Source organism: Sus scrofa, chromosome 11 (assembly GCF_054392235.1).
Source record: "Sus scrofa isolate SSC_HxYL_T2T_F1_AM1 chromosome 11, Sscrofa_HxYL_maternal_Yorkshire_Landrace_v2.0, whole genome shotgun sequence".
NCBI lineage: Eukaryota > Metazoa > Chordata > Mammalia > Artiodactyla > Suidae > Sus > Sus scrofa.
Window position 1 is genome coordinate 22,678,645 of NC_139393.1, and position 24,025 is coordinate 22,702,669.

Sequence of the window (24,025 nt, forward strand, 5' to 3'; positions counted from 1 at the left end):
ACCTGATGGAGAGGGGATTCACACTGGTGGAGCTGGTGTGAATAGATAGGCAGATGGGTGACATCCCATTGGGTAAACAAATACTGGTTCTCTCATTAACAGATTGATGGGAATAAAAAAATGAGATGGGGGCTACTGCAAGCACAGGATATTTGATCCTTTGTAGTATATGGTCCTTTGTTTCCAGTTACAGCGCTTTCACTTTCTTTTCGGGAACTACCCTTCTAAGTTCTCAGCCTATGCACAGGTTTAGAGAGGGTTTAACTCACCCTTGGGCTCCATAGGAGGAGATGTGAACCAGCCTGGGCTACTGAGTGACCATGTGATAGATACCGGGGTGAACAAGGGACCGAAGCCAGTCCCTTGAGGCAATCGTATCAGTCTTTGGCCATTGTTGGCTGGAACTAGTGGGAAGGAGAAGTTTTTTTTCACTGGTTGCTCAGCTGGTAGGGGGTCACTTCAGAGGGGCTGCTATCTCTGTCACCATCTGGGAAGCCCACCTAGAGAGGAAGTCCACGCAAAGGAAGGCAAGGGAGGGACAGGGACAGAATCCTGGCAACGTGAGCTGGATGTCCAGATGCAGTTCTACCCCAAGCCAGGGCTACTTTCTGAACTTTTCATTACATGAGTGAGTAAATTATCTTTTGTTTTTGCTTAAGCCAGTTTGAGCTAGGTTTTCATCACTTGCTGCCAGGAGTCTTGATAAATAGAGAACTTTTCTGAGGTCAAAAGAAATGAGGGGGGGTTTACAATAATGACAACCACCACTCATCGCTAGATACTGTGTTAATTGCTTAAATGTGTCATTTCCTGTAATCTTCATAATACCCTGTGAGGTATCATTGCCCCCATTTTAAGAAAAATTACAGCTGAGATAATTACAGATAAGTTACAATTAAGAAACTTTCTCAAGTTTACACAGCTAGTGGCAGGGCCAGGATTTGATTCTAGGCTGCTGTCTCCAAAGTTTATGCTCTTGACTAGTATAACTCCTTTATGTTACTCAGGGCTCTTAGCTGCAAACACAGCAATGTATCTGGCCAGTCTAAGCAGGTCCGGAAGCTATATAACCAGGAATGTGTCCAACCTCACCGCAATGCCCCAGTGTCATCACACCACATCACAGCTCTCCAACATGGCGCCGGGTCACATCAGTGATGCTTGGGACTGGGTACCAGAAGCTCCGCTACTGTTGAAAATCATAAGATGATTCTGGGAATGACTATTTCTTCACTGTCCTCGCCTTGGAATCCCGATCCTTCATGGGTGTATCTGACTGGCAGAACCCAGGCCACATACTTGTGCTCTAGCAGCAAAGGAGGCTGGGAAATGAGTTCTGGCTGCTATCCTTTGAATCAAGAGGCTCAGTGGCCACGATAGCAATCTGATTTTCTTGAGTCTAGAAATTTTAATATGCCATGTTTAGACCAACCCAAGTTTGGTTCTAATAGTTTGGAGTATACTAGAGTTTTCTGGGGAGCTCACCAAAAACTGATGCCTGAGCCAAAACAAAAACCTATAGATAGAATCAAAATTTCTGATAATGAGGCTAGGATACCTACATTTTCAATGAGCTCCCAGGGAATTCTAAAGAATGTCAACGTCTCAAAAAAATTGACCTAAAGTTTTTTGTTGTCTAAACTGGTCCACACCAATGTTTGTTCAACTATCATCTCTCATCCCTCTAAACCTAGTTATTACTGAATTCTGGTAAATGCTGAACTAAAGATGAAGTCCTTCTGGGTATAGATGTGCACATATCGGAAAGAATATAAATGTGATTTTTAAAAAGCTCGTTATGACTAGCCGGTAAAAGCAAATATCTGAATCTATCTTTTCATGTTATTTTCTCAGAAGCATCACAGTATAATAGGTCAACTGACATCTTATGAATTGATAGGGTGAGTCCTAATCTGGTCTTTATTGACAACTCAGTTTAACTGGCAAACATTTTTAGTTCTAAGAGTCTCAGTTTCCAAATACGACAATTTTATTAACCAGTGTACAAGGCCACTGGGAAGAAAAAGACTAATTTAAGACTCTAATAAAACGCCCAGTTTAAAATGAAGACTGAAGAATGCTCACAATTTCTAGATTAATTTTCTCGCCCATGTCAAATTAATTATGTCTGTACCTGCTGTAAAAAGTAGGAACCTTAGATTAATAATTTGTCAGGTGTGGAGTGTGGATGAGGAATTACAGTATTATGTATTCTTAGGTGGGCAAGACATGTTGTTGTCAGCCTTTACCCAAAAAGATAAAAGTCATCAAAAATTACATGCATAGGCAAATCCATTTCTTCTTTCGTGCCCAGTAATAAAAGGAATAAGTTTATTTTCACCTCAGAGAGTGACTGTACAAAGAAAAACTTTTAGGACTAAATACTTTATCCTACAGCCTACTAAGCCAACATTACTGCAACCTAAAGAAACCAAACGAAAGTTCTATAAAGGGCTACACAGTGAAAAGGAGGTAATCATACACTTGAAAATGAGCTTTGAAATGCTTTTCAATATTGTAGCACAGGTCCTTGATATTTTTCAATCTTAATTAAAACAACCGCCTACCTTTGCTGTTTGTATTCTTTTATTTACAGCCATTGTTATTAGCAAATGCAGAAACTGATATCTAAACGTAAACTTGCTAGCTTCTGTGGTTCTTTTTTTTTTTTTTTTGCCTTTTCTAGGGCCGCACCTGCGGCATATGCAGGTTCCCAGGCTAGGGGTCGAATTGGAGGTGTACCTGCCAGCCTACACCAGAGCCACAGGAATGCGGGATCTGAGCCTCATCTGTGACCTACACCACAGCTCACCGAAATGCCAGATCCTTAACCCACTGAGCAAGGCCAGGGATCGAACCTGCAACCTCACGGTTCCTAGTCGGATTTCGTTAACCACTGCACCACGACGGGAACTCCTTTTGCGGTTCTTTAGTTAAAAAAATACCTTGTGGGAGTTCCCATTGTGGCTCAGTGGTTAATGAACCTGACTAGTAACCATGAGGACGCAGGTTCAATTCTGGCCTTGTTTTGTGGTTTAAGGATCTGGCGTTGCCGTGAGCTATGGTGTAGGTTGCAAACGCGGCTCAGATCCCACGTTGCTGTGGCTGTGGTGTACAAAAGCAGCTACAGCTCTGATTCGCTCCCTAGCCTGGGAACCTCCATATGCCACAGGTGCGGCCCTAAAAAGACCAAAAATAAAATAAAATAGAATAAAATAAAATAAAAGCTGCAGAGGATTCACGAGTTAAAAAAAAAAAATACCTTAGCTGCCAACGCACAGTTATCTAAGACCTTATACTACTTCAGTAACATTCACTGATTAGTCCCCCCAAGGAAGATAGTCATAAGGCAGAGCCCAACCCTGGAGTTGCTCTTTAGCGTCCCGTTGAGCCCCCTTAACCTTTCCATGTTCTGTTCTTTCAGGGCATTCAGTGATCTCACGGGGCCCCAGGCAGCCAGAAGCAAGGATCTTATAACCTAACTATTGCTCCTAGGGGTTTTTCCATTTTAAAAGATGCCTACAAGAAGGCCAAGTCTAATGAAACGGAATTACCATTGACAGTATAATCTTGAGCCCTGTAGCAGCTGGCTGCTATAAGTGTTAGAATAAAAACGTCTCAATTCACTCAGCAGAAATGATAACCCACTCCTCTAATGATGCAAGTATTATTACCATTGGTGATTACACCCGTGTAACATAAAATGACTATGCATTTAAGAATGTTTAATATAGGAAAGTGGAAGGTGTAACAGGGGAAGGGGGAATATTTACAGCAATAGATATAATAAGCGCAGTGGTTCTCAAACTTGAGTTGACAAAGAATCACTGGGGGTAACAGTGAAAAATTGGAGATTTTCTAACTCTAATCTCCAAGATTCCCATTCACCAGAAGTGGGTTTGGGAAGTTCCATTTAAACAAGCTCCCCAGGAACTTCTGACGGAGGTGGCTCAAGGATTACAAATTAAGGAACAGATCTACTCTATTCTCCAAGCCCTAAATGAAAAGGTTCTGCCATGTCCTGGAATTTTAACGATTAACTGTTATCAATTAATATCAATTAACTGATTGACATCAATCAACTGATATCTGCTGAATTCATCTGGTGCTATTTAGCTCTATATAATCCTCAATAATTAGGTCTAAGAGGAGGAAATGAAAAATAATTTATAACAAACTCTGACACAAAAACCCCAAAAACCTCCACTTAGATAGCTGCAGTTTTGATGATCAAGTACAGGCAGGAGTTCAGTGTACGAAAATTCTGATAGCTGATGATCCTTGTCAGTGCGGTTACACACAGGTTTTCAGAGCCAGGGTCTAACTGCTCTGAACGCACACGTGCTTAGGAAATCCTAGAGGACCAGGAAGGTAGAACTTAGGTGTTAGGATCCATCAGGCCAACGCCCATGCAATGTTTATGTCTTCACCAGAGCTACTCTCCTCTGGGAGGCTCCGCCGACCTAAAACTGGGTTAAGGGCCAGGACACGGGCTTCCTCCTATCTACTGACAGAGGGACCAACCCTGGGCGTGTGTCTCTGCACACAGCTCACACAGGTTCATTTCTTTAAACACGGCAGAATTAGTGCTTCAGGGTCTTTGCATGTGCAGTTAGTAGGGAGGCAGCAAAGAGCTCTCTGCAGGAGGCCCTCTGTCTTTGACACTAACCCTAAATCAGCCCTGCTGCCCCCACTCCAGTCCAAGCACACCTCTCAGATCTTTTGATCATACAACACCTTGCCTCATCTGCTGGTTCTTTCTGTAGATCAAAGAAGTCGAAATGAAGAGTAAGTAGTTAACAGATGACCAGATCTCTCCCCTAATCTCCCTTCAGTAATCTCGCCAACAAACTGTGTGACCAGGCCACGTGAACAAGAGGCTCTCCAAGCCTGCACACAGTGGGGAATGGTGATGACTGACCCCCTATGTCGATGATTAACTGAGACTGCCTCACTTTTTCCTTTTAAGATCTTTCATGGCCAAGGTGGTTTTGGGGGGACACTGAGTCCACCAGCCCCCCAGGTTGCTGACATTCTAATTAAAAGGCAGTTTTTCATTTCCACCAACATCTGTCTCTCTTGAGTATCAATGTTTGAGCAGCAAGCAGCCAGACCTGATTTGGAACAAGTCATTTTCCAAATGGCTACCTTCTCTGTCCCTTTTTTAGGTTTCAGTTTAATTTTTTTAATTTTTATTTTTTGTTTTTTGTCTTTTTTTGTTGCCATTTCTTGGGCCGCTCCCGTGGCATATGGAGGTTCCCAGGCTAGGGGTCGAATTGGAGCTATAGGCACCGGCCTATGCCTGAGTCACAGCAACGCGGGATCCAAGCCGCGTCTGCAACCTACACCACACAGCTCACGGCAACGCCGGATCCATAACCCACTGAGAAAGGCCAGGGATCGAACTTGCAACCTCATGGTTCTTAGTCGGATTCGTTAACCACTGCACCACAATGGGAACTCCCAGGTTTCAGTTTAAATAATAACCCTTCAGAGAGACTTTTCCTATCACCTTACTTGAGTAGGATTCTCATTCTCAACTACCTGTTGTAGTGTTCCATTACCCGGTTTTCTTTATAAAACCAACCACAATTTGTGACTTTTCCCCCTTTTATTAAGAAGTAATTGACATACACCACTGTATGAGTTTATGGTGTACAGCATGATGGTTTGATTTACATATATTATGAAATGATACAACTGCTTCAGCCAACATTCATTTTCTCATATAGACACGATAAAAAGAAAAAAAAAAAAAGATCTTGTGATGAAAACCCTTAGGATTTACTCTTGAGCTCCCCGTATGTCACAGGGCAGTGTTAGCGAGAGTCGTCATGCTGCACACTTACTTGATCTTTTTTACCGAGATCTTCCGCTCTCCCACGTGCCACGAGGCAGGGACTCTGTGTGACTTACCTGTGAGCACTCTGTAGTGACTAGCACAGAACCTCCTCTCATGGACGAGGACTACGAAAGCCTGGTTCACCACTGTGTTCTTAGACCTAGGACACACCCGGGCATTTAATAAATGTTTACTGAATGAACAAACACTATTTCCTCAAGAAATACTTATTACAGGGAAGTGATCTGAAACCATAAGGACCCTCTTTCCTTGATCCTCTATGTCCAGAGTCCTATCATTAAATGCGTAGCTTCATCAACTGTGATAGAAAAAAATAAAAACCTAAAAAAAATGCTTAGCTTCTGTACTGCTAAGTATCACTTTTGGGCACTGTCCCAGTTAAGGAAAAGGCAAATCCTGAGGCATCTCCCTAACAGTTCAGTTTTGAACTCTGATCCTATATAACACAACGTTAGGACTTAAAAAAAAAAAAAGAAAAAGTTAATTTCCCTCTGTAATTATAAAGGAACACATGCTTTCTGAAAGAATTTGAGAAGTAGAAAAGGCAACCCCCCCCCCCCGCAAAAAGCCCCAAACCCTAAACAATAAACCATAAAACCTCATAATCAAACAATCCGGAAAAAACCCACCAAATGTCACACAACCTTATGATATGCAGAACAATGGCATCTTGGTTACAAACCCAGTGCCAGCCCCTCTTGTGCCAGGGTGCTCTTAAGAGCATTTCCAGTTTGTCCTGTGTTTCTAAATAAATAGCTAATATTTGTAGTTTTATTGGGATAACGAAAATCTGGCAAGAGAGTTGGAGTGAAAGACTCCCCCCTCCAAAAGCCCACAATGATCTGCTTGGTCAGAATACATCTTCATAGGATGTTCGCTTTACGAATACTGCCTGCTTCAGTTAAGCTAATAATATTACACAAATAATATTACACAAATAAAACAAAAATAAAAGACCACAACTTCTCAGATATAGATGCAACTTTATTCATACATAAAAAAATTACACCTCAGGAATTCCTTTTTTCTAAAAAGTCTTTCAATTGTAAAGTTCAAAACGAAAAGACTGAAAGGGGCAGTGTATAGCTTTTAAATTTGGTACATACTGTAGTCACAGTTAATATTTAAGCTGCAAAAAAATATACCTCTCCCCTAATAGGAAATGCATGACCTTTCATAACTGCACACTAAAAATCACATGATGGCATCAAAAGCCAAAGTAAAAAAATTAACATTCTAAAGTAGAAGATTTGGCATTGATATTACACAGGTACTACTATCTCTAGTTACTTCCTTCCAAGTTAATTCTTCTTCTCAGGTGTATAACTCAACAGAGAAATTTTTCCCTAACAATATCTATCATTGCCAGGGAAAAAGTGAAGAGTAGTGATAAGGACGCCTGTAATTAGCCTAAAAACTATCTCCCATGATCATACATTTCTGAGGAATAATGTTAACATTATCCACCCGATACAAGAAACAAAAAGTGCCAAGATGTGTCAGGATCAAATGATTTATATAATCACTGTTAACCTATTCTGGAGCATGTAGATACCATGTAAATACCAACCTTACTTCTAAAAAAGTCATTAATCCAAAGAACTATTAAATTTCAAGTGATAAATGTCAAAAGCTGCTACCTCTGAACAAGTCAGAGAACTCAGTGAAACTGCAGCCTTTCTCTTTCTTTCTTTTTAGAATAGGGATTAATTTATGATATTTTTCCAATCCAAAAAAATTTATCTGATGATACAGCCTTATTATGGGTGTAGCTACTATCGCTCACCTTTTGTTTACCTCCCAATTCTCCCACTTACTAAAGTCATTTATTTACCAGTAATGTGGTTGTTATCTGAAGCATCAACACTTGAGACAATAATTTAGAGAGCTGAACAGGTACAATGAACCTAAACCTCACCTTCACCAAACAGTAAAGAATGTTAGGGAGTTCCGGTCGTGGCTCAGTGGAAACTAATCTGACTAGCATCCATGAGGACACAGGTTCGATCCCTGGCCTTGCTCAGTGGGTTAAGGATCTGGTGTTGCTGTGAGCTGTGGTGTAGGCCGGTGGCTATAGCTCCTACTGGACCCCTAGTCTGGGAACCTCCATATGCCCATGGAGTGGCCCTAAAAAAAAAAAAAAAGAAAAAGAGAGACACCACCCCCCCACCCAAAACTAAAGAATGTTAAAGTGTCTGCTCTATTTGTTAACTTAGTGTTGCTCTTTTTTCTTCATTTTTTTTTTTCCTCTCTTTTGGCCACACCCATGGCATGCAGAAGACTCCAGGCCAGGGATAGAACCTGCACCACAACAGTGACCTGAGCTGCTGCAAAGACAATGCCAGATCCTTAACCCGCTGTACCACAAGTGAATTCCTCCTCCTCATTTTTAACTTTCAAAAGAGGTCACAGGTCTACAAAGTTTGGCCAAGAATTATAGGAAAGCAAAGAGTTATTAGTAGAAAATGTCAACGATACCAATTTTCTACCAGATGGAGAGAAGACTTGATTTAATCAGGCCTTTGGAAGCTTTGGAAGAGGGGAGGGGATGTGCAAATAGCTATGTTGTTCTTTTATTGACCATGTGGTTATATTGAGTTTAGTCTCTGCAAGGGGCAAAAAACTTCTGGCCTCGTGTTTTGCTAAAACTGTCCTCAGGGTAGCATAAAAGAGGGCTAGACCAGAGGTACCGGCAAGGTGGTCACTTAATGTAAAGGATTAGGCAGACGAGAGGGCTTTTCTCCCTTTTGCTAAGGTCACAGACCTGGCAAGGGTGAGGGAAGAAGCAGTCGAGATGTACTATAGAAGTAGCCCTACCTACCCTTAGGGTGAGGAAAGCAATGCAAAAATAAGTATCCCAAGGTGACATTTTTACCTTAAAAAAATACCAACATTTCTCAAAAATATGTGTTAGGAATTTACATAAGGATCAAGAACTAGAAAACATTTTTTCCTTCCACCAGGGGAAAAATTATAACAAAATTAATGAAAGTCATAGATGCTCTTGTACAAAGTTTTATGTTCAGAAAATATCATCTGCTAAAAATGACTTCTTTAGTCAAAGGTAGCTCTGTTCAATTCTGCTTAGATTAGACGCCCTTTCAACTTGCTTAGGAGAATAATTCATCTTTTAAATAGTAACAGTCCTTGAGTAGGTTATTGTTATGGAAAATACCATTGTACTTCTAAGATTAGAAGGAGAAAAATTTGTCCCATAATTTGCCTGAACAGTTTACTCAATTTTCATAAAGCCTAACTGCACTAGGATTCAGAATCTTTTTCCATTAAAACCATATGCTTCATCAAAACCAGAACACACAACTACCAGAATCGGGATTAATCTTAAGAAAATATAGCTTACAAAATTTGAGTTTAGGCTTTAACTATTGAGAATTTTCTTCTCTTTTTTTCCTTTTTACGGCCGCAGCATATGGAAGTTCTGGGACAGGGGTCAAATTGAAGCTGCAGCTGCAGCTGCAGCCTAGGACAGAGCCACAACATGGGACCTGAGCTGCATCTGTGACCTATGCTGCCAGATCCTTAACCCACTGAGTAAGACCAGGGATGGGACATGCATCCTCACAGAGACAACAGCGGGTCCTTAACCCCATGAGCTACGACAGGAACTCCTATCTATCGAGAATTTTTTATTAACATCTTAGAGGCAGTGCTTAAAGCATCAGAAACTTAACTTGATCAGGGTAGTTTTGATGACAGTTTCCACTTTTGTATTCAGGGATTGAATTTGACTTTTTAACAAAGCTATTTATGACTGATGTAAAAGATCCCTCCCCACTAAATTCACTAAAATTTGTCAAATATAAATGGTCAAAGTCAGATCACCCCAAAGCAGTTTAAAAACGTAGACAGCTTTGGTTGAGAGACAGAATCTCAGACTCCACACCAAGGGCATATCTTGTCCCTCAGGCTGCCTCCCCTAGAAATACTTACTAAAGTTGGAAAAATAAAAATAGTTTTTTCTCAGCACATAAAATAATGCAGAGGAAACCCTTTTGGGTTTTTTTTGGCCACAGCTGCGGTACGTGGAAGTTCCAGGGCCAGGGATCGCAGGCGCGCCACAGCAGCGACCCGAGCCCCTGCAATGACAACACTGAATCCTTAACCTGCTGTGCCACAAAGGAACTCTAGGGGTCCCCCTTTTTGACTTAAAAACAAACAAAAAAAATCCAAATCATAAATAAAAAGCCCTGAGTGCCCAAGCAAGACACTGATAACAAAATGGACAAAACCTCCAGACTCTGTATTTTCAAGTAAATGTTGTGTGTTCACTGGCTGCAGTTTAGAGGGAAACCAAACCATTTCAAATTCATGGATTTATTGCGAGGACCAGACACACTCACTCCCGCGAGGTCAGTAATATCTGACGAGGGGGTCCAAGCTGTGGAAGAGACTTGATAGACGGTCTAGACCTTACAAGGTATTTGTGAGACAGCGCAAAAATTAGGCAGTGTGAGGGGGGGAACCTCAAAACAATTATTTGAATAAAAGTCCACACTTCCTCAGAACACAAGACTTAAAACTGTACCCTGCATAAGACACACTGATTTTATGTTTCCACATGACTTTAAAGGATGCGCAGAGTAAGGGAAGTCTGTATGCTTTTTTAAGACTAAAGGAATCCTCTAATCTTAAGAAACTCGAAACAATGGGAAAAAAGTGAACAGACTGGAAAAAAAGAGTACTCTTCAACGCTTCTTCATTGCACAGGGAAATCCCCCTGAAGTAAGAATAAGAAAATTCAGTAAGTTGGAGAATTACTTTTCACTGTAATTGTATTTTCCCTTAAAGCCACATTTTAATATTGATGTAGGTTTCATACAATTAAAAATCACAAAGATTTTAAGAAGTCACCTTAGCTTTTATAGAATCACCATTATGAACCCTTGTCAGTTTGGGCCATGTAAGAGTGATGTAGCGGTTTTGAACCTTAGCTTAAAGCAATGAACCTTCCAGAAGCAATGAACATCTTTTCATTGAGATCCTGTTTAACATAAAACAGACTGCTGGCAAACCTCCTTCTTTATAAAGCATGCACATTTACCCAAGCTGCAAACCACATTTTCCTTTGCCATGTCTCATAAATGAAAAGATTTTATTTTAGCGCTTTGAATAGTAATGTCCTGTTGAGTTATTATGAGGACAAGGCTACTTTTCCAGTATATGACATTTTTTATTACAAAAGGCTGAATTTTCAAATATCACAGTTCACTTAGAAAAAAAAAGCTCTGCAGGTTTAAAATCTATTATAAAATAATATCAATTGCCACAATTATTTATAGATAAGAGTATTTAGAAAAGTTCAAATTTATCAGTATGGAAATATATCTAACAAAATATACTTACTTATAAAAACATATTGCCTTTGCCATGTGAAAACCTGGTGTTTAGTTCTCGAGACTTCTTTATCAGGGCTTTTTTCTGAGCTTCATCAAATCGATGAACTTTAAGATCCTTATCACGGTCGAATGGTATTCTTTCTTGGGGCTTATTTTTATCTTCAGCAGCCTTATTCTTTAATTTTTTATGATGAATGTCCATAAGAGATTCTGATCTTTTTGATTCCTGGGGAGAGCAAAAGAGTAGAAATAAAAATCTCAGTTTATAAAGATCTTTGACAAAATATAATCATGGGGGAGTTCCCGTCGTGGCGCAGTGGTTAACGAATCCGACTAGGAACCATGAGGTTGCGGGTCTGGTCCCTGCCCTTGCTCAGTGGGTTAACGATCCGGCGTTGCCGGTGAGCTGTGGTGTAGGTTGCAGACGCGGCTCGGATCCCGTGTTGCTGTGGCTCTGGCGTAGGCCGGTGGCTACAGCTCCGATTAGACCCCTAGCCTGGGAACCTCCATATGCCGCGGGAGCGGCCCAAGAAAGAGCAACAACAACAACAACAACAACAACAACAAAAAGACCAAAAAAAAAAAAAATATATATATATAATCATGAAACAAAATAACGACGGCATAATGGTGAACATTCAGGAGCGCTATTTACAAACCCTAAAAGGTTTTTCTACATCCAAGACAGATGCTTTGAAGAAAATACGCATCAGACAGAAATTCAATTCCACTAACTACATGTTACACAATAAAAGAAGGAGCAAGAGGGAGAGGAAACAAATGTTTAAATAACCATCATAAAAAGCATTGCGCGATGAGTCAAAATTAGAGTCTGAACCAAGGACAAGGGTGAGAAAGAAGAGCAATTACTTTCTCACTTGGGAGCCCCATTAAAGCTTCACAGATGCGCTGGTCCATGAAGCCAGAACGGGAGGAATGGAAGAGACGGCACTGTCAGGCTGAGGTAAGAGTAAAGGCAAGGCAGAAAAATAACGGCACGGAGCTGACAAAACCCAAAGCAAATGAAGGAAATGCAGCACTGTCTATATGCCAAGAGAAGTTCTTGTCCTTTCTATTTGCTGTATCTCTCTCATTTTCTTTCTTTTAAGCTACAGTAATTAATCACATTTTATTTTATTATTTTTTAAAAAAAACAAAGTATAGCTGATTCACAATATTTTATTAGTTTCCATCTTCATATCAACTGGTAGGATGAAATCTGAGCAAAGGCAACTGGTTTCATAAATTAGATCTATTACAGATCTTTCATTTTTTTGGGGGGGGGGGCGCTGCACCCATGGCATATGAAAGTTCCTGCACCAGGGATCAAACCCATGCCACAGCAGTGACAACTCCAGATCCTTCACCTGCTGAGCCACGAGGAAACTCCCAGACCTTTCAGTACGGATTAAAGTAAAAGAGAATGGATTGGAGAAGCAGAGAGTGAGATGCAAGGGTCCATGCGGCCTTTGAACTGCGGTATGTGGTATCCCTCGGGGCCACACTGAGCGGATTCCATGGGGTATGAAGGCAAATTCTAAGCTTATTACCCAGAACTCTAAATTTCTTCATGTAGCCTCATTTGAAACAGACTCGCTTGATAATGCACCTCGGGAGGACGTCTCCCCTTTCATTACAGCCTTTTCCCATTTAACAGAGGAGAGGCCTTTCAGAATCTTATTACAGAATATTACTGCCTTGGAGAGCAAGTCTCCACAGTGTCAAATAAAAAATCTGAAATACCAGTATGACTGAAACTTCTAATCAAGGAGCTGCAAACTCAGGAGGCTTTGTATCCTTCCGTGTCATAAACGTATTTCTATTAAGAGTTCCAATGCCTTTTGGAATGGGCATTTTAGTTCTCGTTGCAATGTCCTGAATTTGGATGTACTTCAGAATGGGGCAGTGAAAGAAAGGGCAATTTTTGCTTAACCACTACATTTCTTCCAGGGCCTGCCTCCTGTCAAACAATATACTTGAGAGTAAAGATGTGAAGAGAGCTCAGTGAAAGCAAAATACATGGTAAGAAATGCTGAAGGTGGCAGCATCTCATTTCATACAGAAGAGAAACTTATGGCACCTGCCCATCTATTTTACAATTCAGAAGTGTCATACAAATGAGCATAGTCACATCTATCTGAACGGAAGAATGAAGTCAGACTTTCTTAAAGTCAGTCCGACTTGCCTGATTTAACAATGACATCTGACTTTGTCAGCTAGGTTATGTGATACTTACTTCCTATAAACTGAACTCAATCTGGATGCTGTATTAGTAAATATTTATTTAAATTAGCACTATTTCCATTTTCTCAACCCTCACATTTCATAAATTGGTCATTTCAATTGGTCACTTTACTTTCATTGGTAAAGTCTTTAGGAAACAAATTGGTTTGCAAGTCGAGTGCTTTCCAATTCTTTATTGTTAATGAAATTGGAGGTTATAAAAACCAAATATTGCTAAGAAAAAATAGCCTATCTATACTTATAGCATGGAGGAACAGTTAAGAACTTAAGTTCTAAATTCAGAAAAATCTGGAAAGCAATGATACCTGCTATTTTCAACACTGGTGACCTTGGCAAGTAATTTAAGCCTCAATTTCTCAGCTGCAAAATAATAAATCATAATAGTAATACTGTCCAAATATTTGGATGAGGTAGGGGTTTATAATCTAATGAATACAAAGCATTTAGTATAGTGTTGGGATATATAAGAATCAGTCAATGAATGTTAAGTGTTCAAAGTTATTGAGCATTTACTATATTGCAATCCTCACAACACAACATCTCTAAAATTGTTATTAATCTCATTATACAGATTTGGAAAGTGAGAATGAGAAAATAAGCCCGGCCTGGTGGGCTGGAGAGTAAGGATACTACAGCCCTTCCTCACTCTGTTCACCCTGCCCCCCAGTATTCAGTGGGGAGGCAATGCTGCCAGCTTGAGTCCCCTGGAAAAAGATGGAAAATGGTCTTCAGCTGAGAAGTTACTAAACGTCCATTAAAGCTCTAACCATTCTGAATGCAAAGAAACAAAACAAAACAAAAACCCAAAGAAGAAAAGGGACCAATGTGAAAAAAAAAAAATCAAAGGTGAGAGACAGTTGAGAGATCATTAGCAATTTTCATCAGTAGATCATTGTGAGGTTGAATAACGCAGAAATTCTTAAAAGAACTGAATGACATCACTATAACAAATTGTGTTCCCTTCTCATCCACTTCTTCTTCTTCTTCTTTTTTTTTTTTTTGTCTTTTTGTCTTTTTAGGGCTGCACCCCTGGCATACGGAGGTTCCCAGGCTAGGGGTCTAATCGGAGCTGTAGCTGCTGGCCTACACCACAGCCACAGCAATGCGGGATCTAAGCCATGTCTTTGACCTACACCACAGCTCATGGCAACACCAGATCCTTAACCCACTGAGCGAGGCCAGGGATTGAACCCACAACCTCATGGTTACTAGATGGGTTCGTTAACCACCAAGCCACGACAGGAACTCCCTCATCCACTTCTTATGTGAACATGCTTTCTTAACTCTTAATTATAAAACTCATACCATAAAAGCAAATAAAACAGGAGTTCCTATTGTGGCTCAGCAGTTAATGAACCCGCCTAGCATCCATGAGGATGTGGGTTAGATCCTTGGCCTCCCTCAGGGGGTTAAGCATCCAGCATTGCTATGAGCTGTGGTGGAGGTTGCAGATGCGTCTCCCATGCTGCTGTGGCTTTGGTATAGGTCTCAGCTACAGCTCCGACTGAACCCTTTAGCCTGGGAACTTCCATATGCAGCAGGTGTGGCCCTGAAAAGAAAAAAAAAAAAAAAGGGAAAGGAAGAAAGAAAAAAAATCCAGAAGAACACATTTGATGTTGAAACCTGTCTTATTCTAGCATGAAGTAACTAACATTCATCCAAAGGCCAGGAACTAACTGGAAAGAAAGTCTTTCATTAAAAGAATAAAATAAATTTATATTTTACTTTTAATGTTTAATAATTATTTATCAAGTAAGATATTTGCATTGTTTTGATCAACTGAAATTACAACTTAATACAAAAGGAAAGAAAATGTCACACTTAAAACCTTAGATGCAGGAAATTTAAAAAAATGTTTTTTCGATTTCAATTTATGTGCATAAATTTGTCAAAGTGAAACATGACTTATCAAATATAATCATAAAAGACCTTCAAGCATAAAAGTGAATTCCATTAAGGTAAAATTCTGTGCCAGAGAGAAATGAAATTATGTATTCAAAGAGAAAAATGAATGAAATAAAATTTCCAACAGTTAAGGAAGTACTTGTTCATATATGTATTTTTAATGAATAATAATAGATACTGAATTACTATGGCATTTAGATTCCATTTGAAACATTTAAGAGTAATACAATGTGCTATAAATTACATCTTTCGTAACTACTGAAACTCACAATGAACATTTTTAGATGTCAGGGAAAAAAGTTTCTTTGAGGGAATACTGAGTAAAAATACTTGAAGGCCATGGTCTCCATGCTTTTTTTTTTGGTTTGTTTTAGGGCCGCACCCACGGCATATGGAGGTTCCCAGGCTAGGGGTCTAATCGGAACTGCAGCTGCTGGCCTACACACCATGGCCACAGCAACGCAGGATCTGAGGCATGTCTGCGACCTACAACACAGCTCACAGCAATGCCAGATCCTTAACCCACTGAGTGAGGCCAGGGATCGAACCTACAACCTCATGGTTCCTAGTCAGATTCGTTAACCACTGAGCCATGACGGGAATTCCTGGTCTCCATCTTTGAGTGGTTCAAAATTAAAACAGATTCTTGAGCCCCACAATAGATTTACTGAATCAAAATGGTCAATCCTGAGTCTCAGGAACCTGTGTGGTTTTTTTTTTTTTTTTTTTTTTTTGGCCACCCCAAGGCATATGGCGCTCCCAGGCTAGGGATCAGATAGGAGCCACAGCCTCAAACTAAACCAGAGCTTTGGCAACATCAGATCCTCAACCCATTGTGCTGGGCCAGGGATTGGGCCCGCATCCCAACACTCCCAAGACGCTATTGATCCCATTGCACCACAGTGGGAACTCCAGGAACCTGGGCTTTAAAAAAACCACCCAGGGATGCAAGTAGAGATTCTCATACTAAGCAAAGTATGTCAGAGAAAGAAAGACAAATACCATATGGTATTTAAAATATGGTATTATAGAATCTATAATATCACTTAGATGTGGAATCTGAAATACAGCACAAATGACCCTATCTACAAAACAGAAAGAGACTCAAAGACATAGAGAACAGACCTGTGGTTGCCAAGGGGTCGGGGGGAGAGACTGGGATGGACTGGAAGTTTGCGGTCAGTAGATGCAAACTGCTACGTTTAGAACAGATAAGCAATGAGGTCCTACTGTACAGCATAGGGAACTATATCCAGTCTCTTGTGATAGACCATGACGGAAGATACTGTAAGAAAGGGAATGTTAAAACAACAACAACAATACCCCACTGTGTTGGGGTTCCCACTGTGGCTCAGCAGGTTAAGGACCTAATGTCTGTGAGGGTGCGGGTTTGACACCTGGCTTCGCTCAGGGGGTTAAGCATTTGGCATTAGTGCAAGGTCACAGGTGTGACTTGGATCCATTGTTGCTGTGGCTGTGGTGCAGGCCTCAACTGCAGCTCCAATGTGACCCGTGGCCTGGGAACTTGCACGTGCCACAAGTGCAGCTGTAAAAAGGAAAAAAAAAAAAAAAGAAAGAAAGAAAGAAAACAAACAGACAGATAACAACAAAAACAAAAATCCCCACCCAGGTTGCTGTACAGGTAACCCACAATATGAAGAGATAAGGAAGAGCTGGAGGAAACAGAGAGCAAAGTTTGGAGGGGCTGTGTGGAGACATGAGAAAGAAGAAAGTTGCAGAGGCCTATTTTGTTTGCCTAGAGCCACTGCTGAGGAAAATGGTCTAGAATAATGGGCAAAACTGTGCAGAAGTAACAAAAAGCAAACACAAATGGAGAAATAAAGATTGTAGGTTTCAACTGATTGATCCTCTATATTAATAAGTAAAACATCAATAAAGACAGGAATACATTAAAACACTGGACTGCTCTGGTCAATTCAAACAATTCAAGCACTCAAATTAGTTATGATAAAAAAAATAAACTGCTATACCAGTTTGTTTTGGGTGTACTGCCTGATTTAACACAATTTGCACACTGTGACAGGACCAAACTAGTGCCAGGCAGATAAATCAGTAATAAAAACACCTAGAAGCAATCACCACACCAAAAGCCAATTCAAGTAGAAACCAACTTGCTGAATGACCAATTTGCTGATTTACCAAGTTTAATCATTCAACAAAAATGCGTGTTAGATCCATTTATAAAAGCCAGAGCAATTTATTTCTAAAGGGATGATTTTTCAGCAGCTTTTGAAAATTCATGCTAAGATTCTAGTTGTTTGGTAATATTCTAAATAATGATCTATCAAAACTAAGGCTTATAGGGTGGTTTAGTCTTAAGACTATATTAATATTTTGAAAAGCATTATCTCATAAGTAACCAAAATTTCAGCATAAGATTATAATTCTAATATTTTGAGTGCACAGTAAATTGCAGACATCATAACACGTACTGTAATACTTCAGTATGCATTTCAACAGAGTTCAATATTTGTTTACAATTTTTTCTTTTAAAGTAAATTTACATACAATGAAATGTACAAATCTTAGTATTACATTCACCCAGTTTTATCATTCAAACTCCCATCAGTTTCTTTCTTTATTATTATTATTATTATTATTTTGCTTTTTAAGGCCACATCTGTGGCATATGGAAGTTCCCAGGCTAGGGGTCAAATTGGAGCTACAGCTACCGGCCTATGCCACGGCACAGCAACTTGGGATCTGAGCCGAGTCTGCAACCTACACCGCAGCTCACAGCAATGCTGGATCCTTAACCCACTGAGCAAGGCCAGGGACTGAACCCTCATCCTCATGGATCCTAGTTGGGTTCGTTAACTGCTGAGCCATGAAGGGAACGCCAGGTTTTGAAATCTTTGAGTCTGATTTTGTTTTGTGAACAAGTTCTCTGTTACCATTCTTTATTAGATTCCACATATTAGTGATCTCATATGATATTTATCTTTCTCAGTCTGACTTACTTCACTTAGTATGGTAATTTCTAGGTCCGCCCATGTTGCTGAAAATGGCATTATTTCATTCTTTTTTTTTTCATGGCTCAGTAATTTTCAATAGTATATATGTACCACATCTTTATCCATTCCTCTGTTGATGAATATTTAAGTTGCGTCCATGTCTTGGCTGTTGTAAATAGTGTTGCAATGAACACTGGGGTGTAAGTGTCTTTTTGAATTATGGTTTTCTCCAGACATATGTCCAGGAGTGAAACTGATGGATCACATGGTAGTTCTAGAATATTTAGGTTTGTTTTTTTTTTTTTTTTTTTTAGGGCCACATTTGAAGCATATGGAAGTTTTTTTGGGCCAAGGGTCAAATTGGAGCTGCAGCTCCAGGACTATGCCACAGCCACAGCCAAGCTAGATGCGAGCTGCATCTTTGACCTATGCTGCAGCTTGCAGCAATGCTGCATCCTTAACCCACTAAGCGAGGCCATGAACTGAACCCACATCCTCATGAATTCTAGTTGAGTTCCTAACCCGCTGACACACAACGGAAACTCCTACATTTAGTTTTTTTAAGGAGTCTCCGTACTGTTCTCCACAGTGGCTGCACCGATTTACATTTCCACCAAATGGGAATGCCAATTTGTTTAATGAATACGAGAATATAACAAAATAATATGCCAAACAAATAGTGACTATTTAGCTTATAAATTTAGATTGAACCCTATTTTAAATTTTTATATTTTAATGTTTTTATATATTTTTATATTTTTCTCCCATGTTTATATCATCACATCTCCCATATTTAAATCATGATACCAAACATTCCAAATCGACTTATAATTTAAAAATGTATGAATTGAGGCTCTCTAGGAGTTAGTGGGGCTCTTACTTTCTGATCATGTGCTACCCATCTCTATGAATTAAATTTCTGATATATGATCTAAGTTAAAAACGAACTGAAAATATTACATGAGATGCACTGAAAAACCCTACACAGGACTACATATATATATATATTCATACACAGACACACACACACAACAGAGTTGAGTATTTTTCAGAACAGATGTATAGAAAAAAGACTGAGAAGGAAGAGGAAGACATATAAAAGAAAGAGAAACAAACCTTTTCTTCATTATCGTTTTTCCTATAGTACAAACTAAAAAATTATGTACCAAATCAATGCATAATGTTTTATATTGCATAGAATAAAAATTTGTGTTTCCTAAAAAAAAAAAAAAGAAAGAGAAACAAGAAAAAGATAAAAAATGGGAAGAGCATTAAAAGACAGAAAAATTGAAAAAGGAAAGGTTGTACATTTAATTCTCTGACTTACATTGTAGGAGGATACCTGCTCCGCCAACCTCTTCTCCCTTCCTGACAATGTGTGTTCTTCATCCTTCTTGCTGAATGACTTTCTTGCTTCTTGTGTCTCCTGAGGAACAAACACAGATAATGCATTACTGAACCGTATAGTTAAGAGAAAATAAAAAAGAAATACTATTATTTTTACTCAGATTGAGTAATGAGACTAAACTAAGCCAGGCCTGTTGAATCGCTTCCCACTAGAAATGTTAAAATACTTGATGAGGGATTTGTTAGTGTCCTAAGATTTTTCCATAAATAAGAAAAACAAAAACACTCTCTCCAGTCAACTAACTGGATGTTATGAAACTCAGAGATGAGTGTGAGTCTGACAAACAATGATGACATGTAGAAGAGAAATTAAGGGTTAATAATAAATCTTATATTATCTTTTTTTAATTCTAGGAAAAGCACTATTGAGGGAAAAAAGAGAAATAAAAGGGGTATGAAAAATAAAAAATAAAAATAAAACTATCTGTGTTCACAGATGACACACTGTCTTTGTAGAAAACTCCAGAGTCTATTAAGAAACTCTTGGCAGTTGTAAGCAATTATAACAAAGCTACAGGATACCAGGTCAATATGCAAAATATACCAGCTGTGAACAACTGGAATTAGAAATTTTTTTTTTTTTTTTGGCTGTGCCTGTGGCATGCAGAAGTTTCTGGGCCAGGGACTGAACCTACTCCATGGTAGTTATAATACTGGATCCTTAACCCACTGAGCCAACAGCGAACTCATGGAATTTGAAATTTAAAAAGAAATAAAAAAAGAAATACCAGGAGCTCCTACTGTGGCTTGGTAGATTAAGAACCTGACATAGTGTCTGAGGATGTGGTTTTGATCCCTGGCCTTGCTCAGTGGGTTAAAGATCTGGTGTTGTCATAAGCTGCAGTGTAGGGTGCAGATGCAGCTTGGATACTGTGTTGCTGCGGCCATGACCACCAGCTGCAGCTCCAATTTGACCCCTAGCCCAAGAACTTCCATATGCTGCAGGTGTGGTCCTAAAAAGAAAAAAGAAAAGAGAGAAAAATGATGTTCTAAATTGACAGAACACTGTAAATCAATTATAATGAAAAAAATAAAAATCATAAAAAAATGATGTTCTGATAAGATGGAGGTGAAAACCTGACCATTTAAGAGTTGGTAAGTAAATCCAATCAAGACTGGAAGGTGAGAAAATAACTGATCTTATTCCATTAATTTACACCTAACAGTTTCATTTCTCTCTAAGGAGCAACCTTGCTTCACTTAGGCCATGTTGGCTAAGTGAATGTGAGAACACTGAGTAGTATGAGATGAATGTGGGAAATCAAATACAAAAAAGTAAGACGAAGAGTTCCCTGGTGGCCCAGCAGGTTATGGACCCAGTTCTGTCACTGCTTTGGCTCGGATTCAAGCCCTGGCCCATGAATTTCTGCCCGCTACAGGAAAGCCACCAGAAAAAAAAAAAAAAAAAGTAAGATAAAGTGGTGGAAAAAGACTACAAAAAGGAAATTCGGAGACAGAAAATAAAACTCGACTAAGATCTGTTCCAAAAATCAAAAATTAGTCATGAACTTTATACAGGATATCATACAACTTGTACTAAAAATCTATGTCTATGGTACATATGCTGTAATAAAATGCAAGGGTTATTAATAATTCCTCTGTGAGTCTGCTCTAAATACAGAACAAAACACTTTAGGCCCTGAAAAGAATGACCAGTCTAAAGAATTTAGTTGTAGGGCCCCAAATCACTTAAGCTCAAATTGTACTGGCTAGTTTCTGTTTATCCTACCTATTTTTCTGTGATATTTTCTTTTGAAAAAGACTCCCTGCATATCTGGCTGTAGGCTAGACGTCTGTCTATTCACCTACAATGAGGAACACAAGGACTGAAAAAAGCACAAGTAAATGTAGGCATAGGTGTTCCCGTCATGGCTCAGCAGAAACGAATCTAAGCAGCATCCAGGAGGATACGATTCAATCCCTGGCCTCGCTCAGTGGGTTAAGGATCTGGCATTGCCGTGAGCTGTGGTGTAGGTCGAAGACGCAGCTTGGATTTGGCATTGCTGTGTCTGTGGTGTAGGGTGGCGGCTACAACTCTGATTTGACCCCTAGTCTGGGAACCTACATATGCTGTGGGATTGGTCCTAAAAAGACAAAAAAAAAAAAAAAAAAAAAAAAAAAATGGAGGCACAAACAAAAAGTCCGTGGAAGCAAGGGAAATCGTCTTTTTCTTTTTTCAATTGTCTTTTTGGAGACAATCTTACTGGCTAAATCCTAAAAAAGCCAATGTTATTTTATAAAAGTCGAGTTAAGAAGCAGACAGGCATTCACTAGTCAGTCAAGGCGTGCGGCTCACTTCTCTGCCACATCTTTTGTTGCCTCTTCCACCCTCAAGCATGTTGGTTCACTTCAACTTTCTATCACAACTCCTGGATTTCCTTGAATCCTCAAGACAAAAGAGAACTTATGATTGTGCCACGTAGTCAAGGGAGAGTGCTAAAATGTGGAGTTTCCACAAACCATCATTTTAAGAATAACACCAAGCATTTCACAACCAATTCTTCACAAAAATGGAAGTGCCTTAAGGAGCTTTTACCTGTGAACAAACAGAATGCCTGGCAGAGGAGATATTCAATTTTCAGTTATAGAATGACAATGGAAATCCTCATAATTCTAGGCACCAATGAACAAGATAAACAGAGTTAGGGGAATGAGTTAAGTGTGGAACTGTTTAAGTTAGAACTGGTACAGCTATAATCACAAAGTGCCAACTGGTCAAGCATTTACGATTTGACTGAAAAAAAGGATACAAACGAACTTTTTTGCAGAACAGAAACAGACTCAGGGACTTTGAAAAAACTTATGGTTACCAAAGGGGACATGTTGGGGGAGGGGTGGACTGGGGGTCTGGGATGGAAATGTTCTAAAATTAGATTGTGATGATGGTTGTACAACCTTAAATATAATAAAATTCATTGGGGAAGAAAAGATTTGAATGGGACATATTAAGGAAACTGAAATCTTCAGATGGAGTGAATTTAAGTAGTGCTGAGGACACTGGCTGGGTTCCTAACTTACAGTGGAATATTTCATAATAAATGGAAGGACCCAAGAAAAGAAAACCCAAAAATGATAATGTATTTTATGTATATTTTTGGGTGTATTATTGGGGTAAACTAGTCAATATATTAATGAAAGTGTTTTACCTATCTTGACAGTAACATGAAGCTTAATGCATTTGAGCTACTATTATTTTGAGAGACAGTCTCTATGTACCACTTAGCTTGCTAGGTTCATCTGTGGCTTTGGTTTTTTTTGAAGGTATTTTAAAGGATAAACTTTTACGGAAATGGTACGATATATAAGGAAAGGGCGGGGGAGTCAGAAAGGTCTGGAATGGAATTACTGTTAATCACTTACCAGTATTTAATTCCAGAAAAGTTGACCTCATAGAGGACATGCCAATAAACATGTCTCTAGGTTCTCTTGAAATTTAGATAAGACAATTTATTGGGAAATAGTAAGCAAATACACAGAAGCAACTGTTGTCATGTTCTCATAACTTCCCTTCAGGGGAAACCTGTGACCCTTGAAATCATAATTTAAAAAAACAGTACCCCTGGGGCTTCCCTTTATGGCTCAGCGGTAACAAATCTGACTAGTATCCACAGGGACTTGGGTTCGATCCCTGGCCTCGATCAGTGGGTTAAGGATCCAGTGTTGCCGTGAGCTGTGGTGTAGGTTGCAGACTTGCCAGATCTGGCATTGCTGTGGCTGTGGCTAGCCGCTGTAGCTCCGATTTGACTCCCAGCCTGGGAATTCCATATGCCGAGGGTACAGCCCTGGGGGAAAAAAAAAAAAAAACAACAACCAAAAACAGTACCCTTAAATAATCCTGCCTTATATTTTTTCCCAAATAGAGCCAACTCTATTTGTATGGATAGAAATACAGGGACAAACAAACTCTCTCACCTTAGCTTTCCTTTCTCTGTCGGCTGGAGTGTCTGTCCAGACTGATCGATCTCCAGATTTGTCATCTGCTTTTCTCTTGAAAGTTCTGGGCCCAAGACCAAAGTCTTTCATTTCTGGAGGAAGCTCAGTCATCCAAGACTCTCTTGTAATAGGTTTAGATGAGTCCTTTAAGAGAAATAAAAAGTTAAAAAAAAAAAAAAAGTAGCTTGGAAAGTGTGTATATGTGTATGTGCGCACGTGTGTGTGTGTGTGTAGAATACTGTATAAGTGACTCTGCTTCTCAATCGAGGCTTGAACGTTAGTTAACACACTTAAAGAGAAAGAATTTAAGAAACAACTTTTTGTCATATATGTTATAAATA

The 24,025-nt window shown here is 39.5% G+C and overlaps 1 protein-coding gene across 6 annotated transcripts in view; it reads right to left on the reverse strand.

Annotated features, from left to right (window-relative positions):
- GPALPP1 (GPALPP motifs containing 1) overlaps positions 1–24,025 on the reverse strand; it is a 98,845-nt gene that overhangs the window by 57,244 nt on the left and 17,576 nt on the right. For 2 of the 6 annotated variants that reach the window (XR_014819528.1, XR_014819527.1), the window contains exons 6-9: positions 23,664–23,828; positions 19,672–19,770; positions 11,228–11,446; positions 5,917–6,002 (exon numbers count right to left, since the gene is read on the reverse strand). Coding sequence is in view for 4 of the 6 variants with exons in the window: in XM_084981837.1 (XP_084837963.1) it covers positions 11,228–11,446; positions 19,672–19,770; positions 23,664–23,828 (483 nt within the window). In the remaining 2 variants the exon portion in view is untranslated. Of the gene's footprint in view, positions 1–5,592; positions 6,003–6,829; positions 10,602–11,227; positions 11,447–19,671; positions 19,771–23,663; positions 23,829–24,025 lie in introns of those variants that run through there. The other 4 variants (XM_084981837.1, XM_021065611.2, XM_005668433.4 and 1 more) reach the window with 2 other exon arrangements.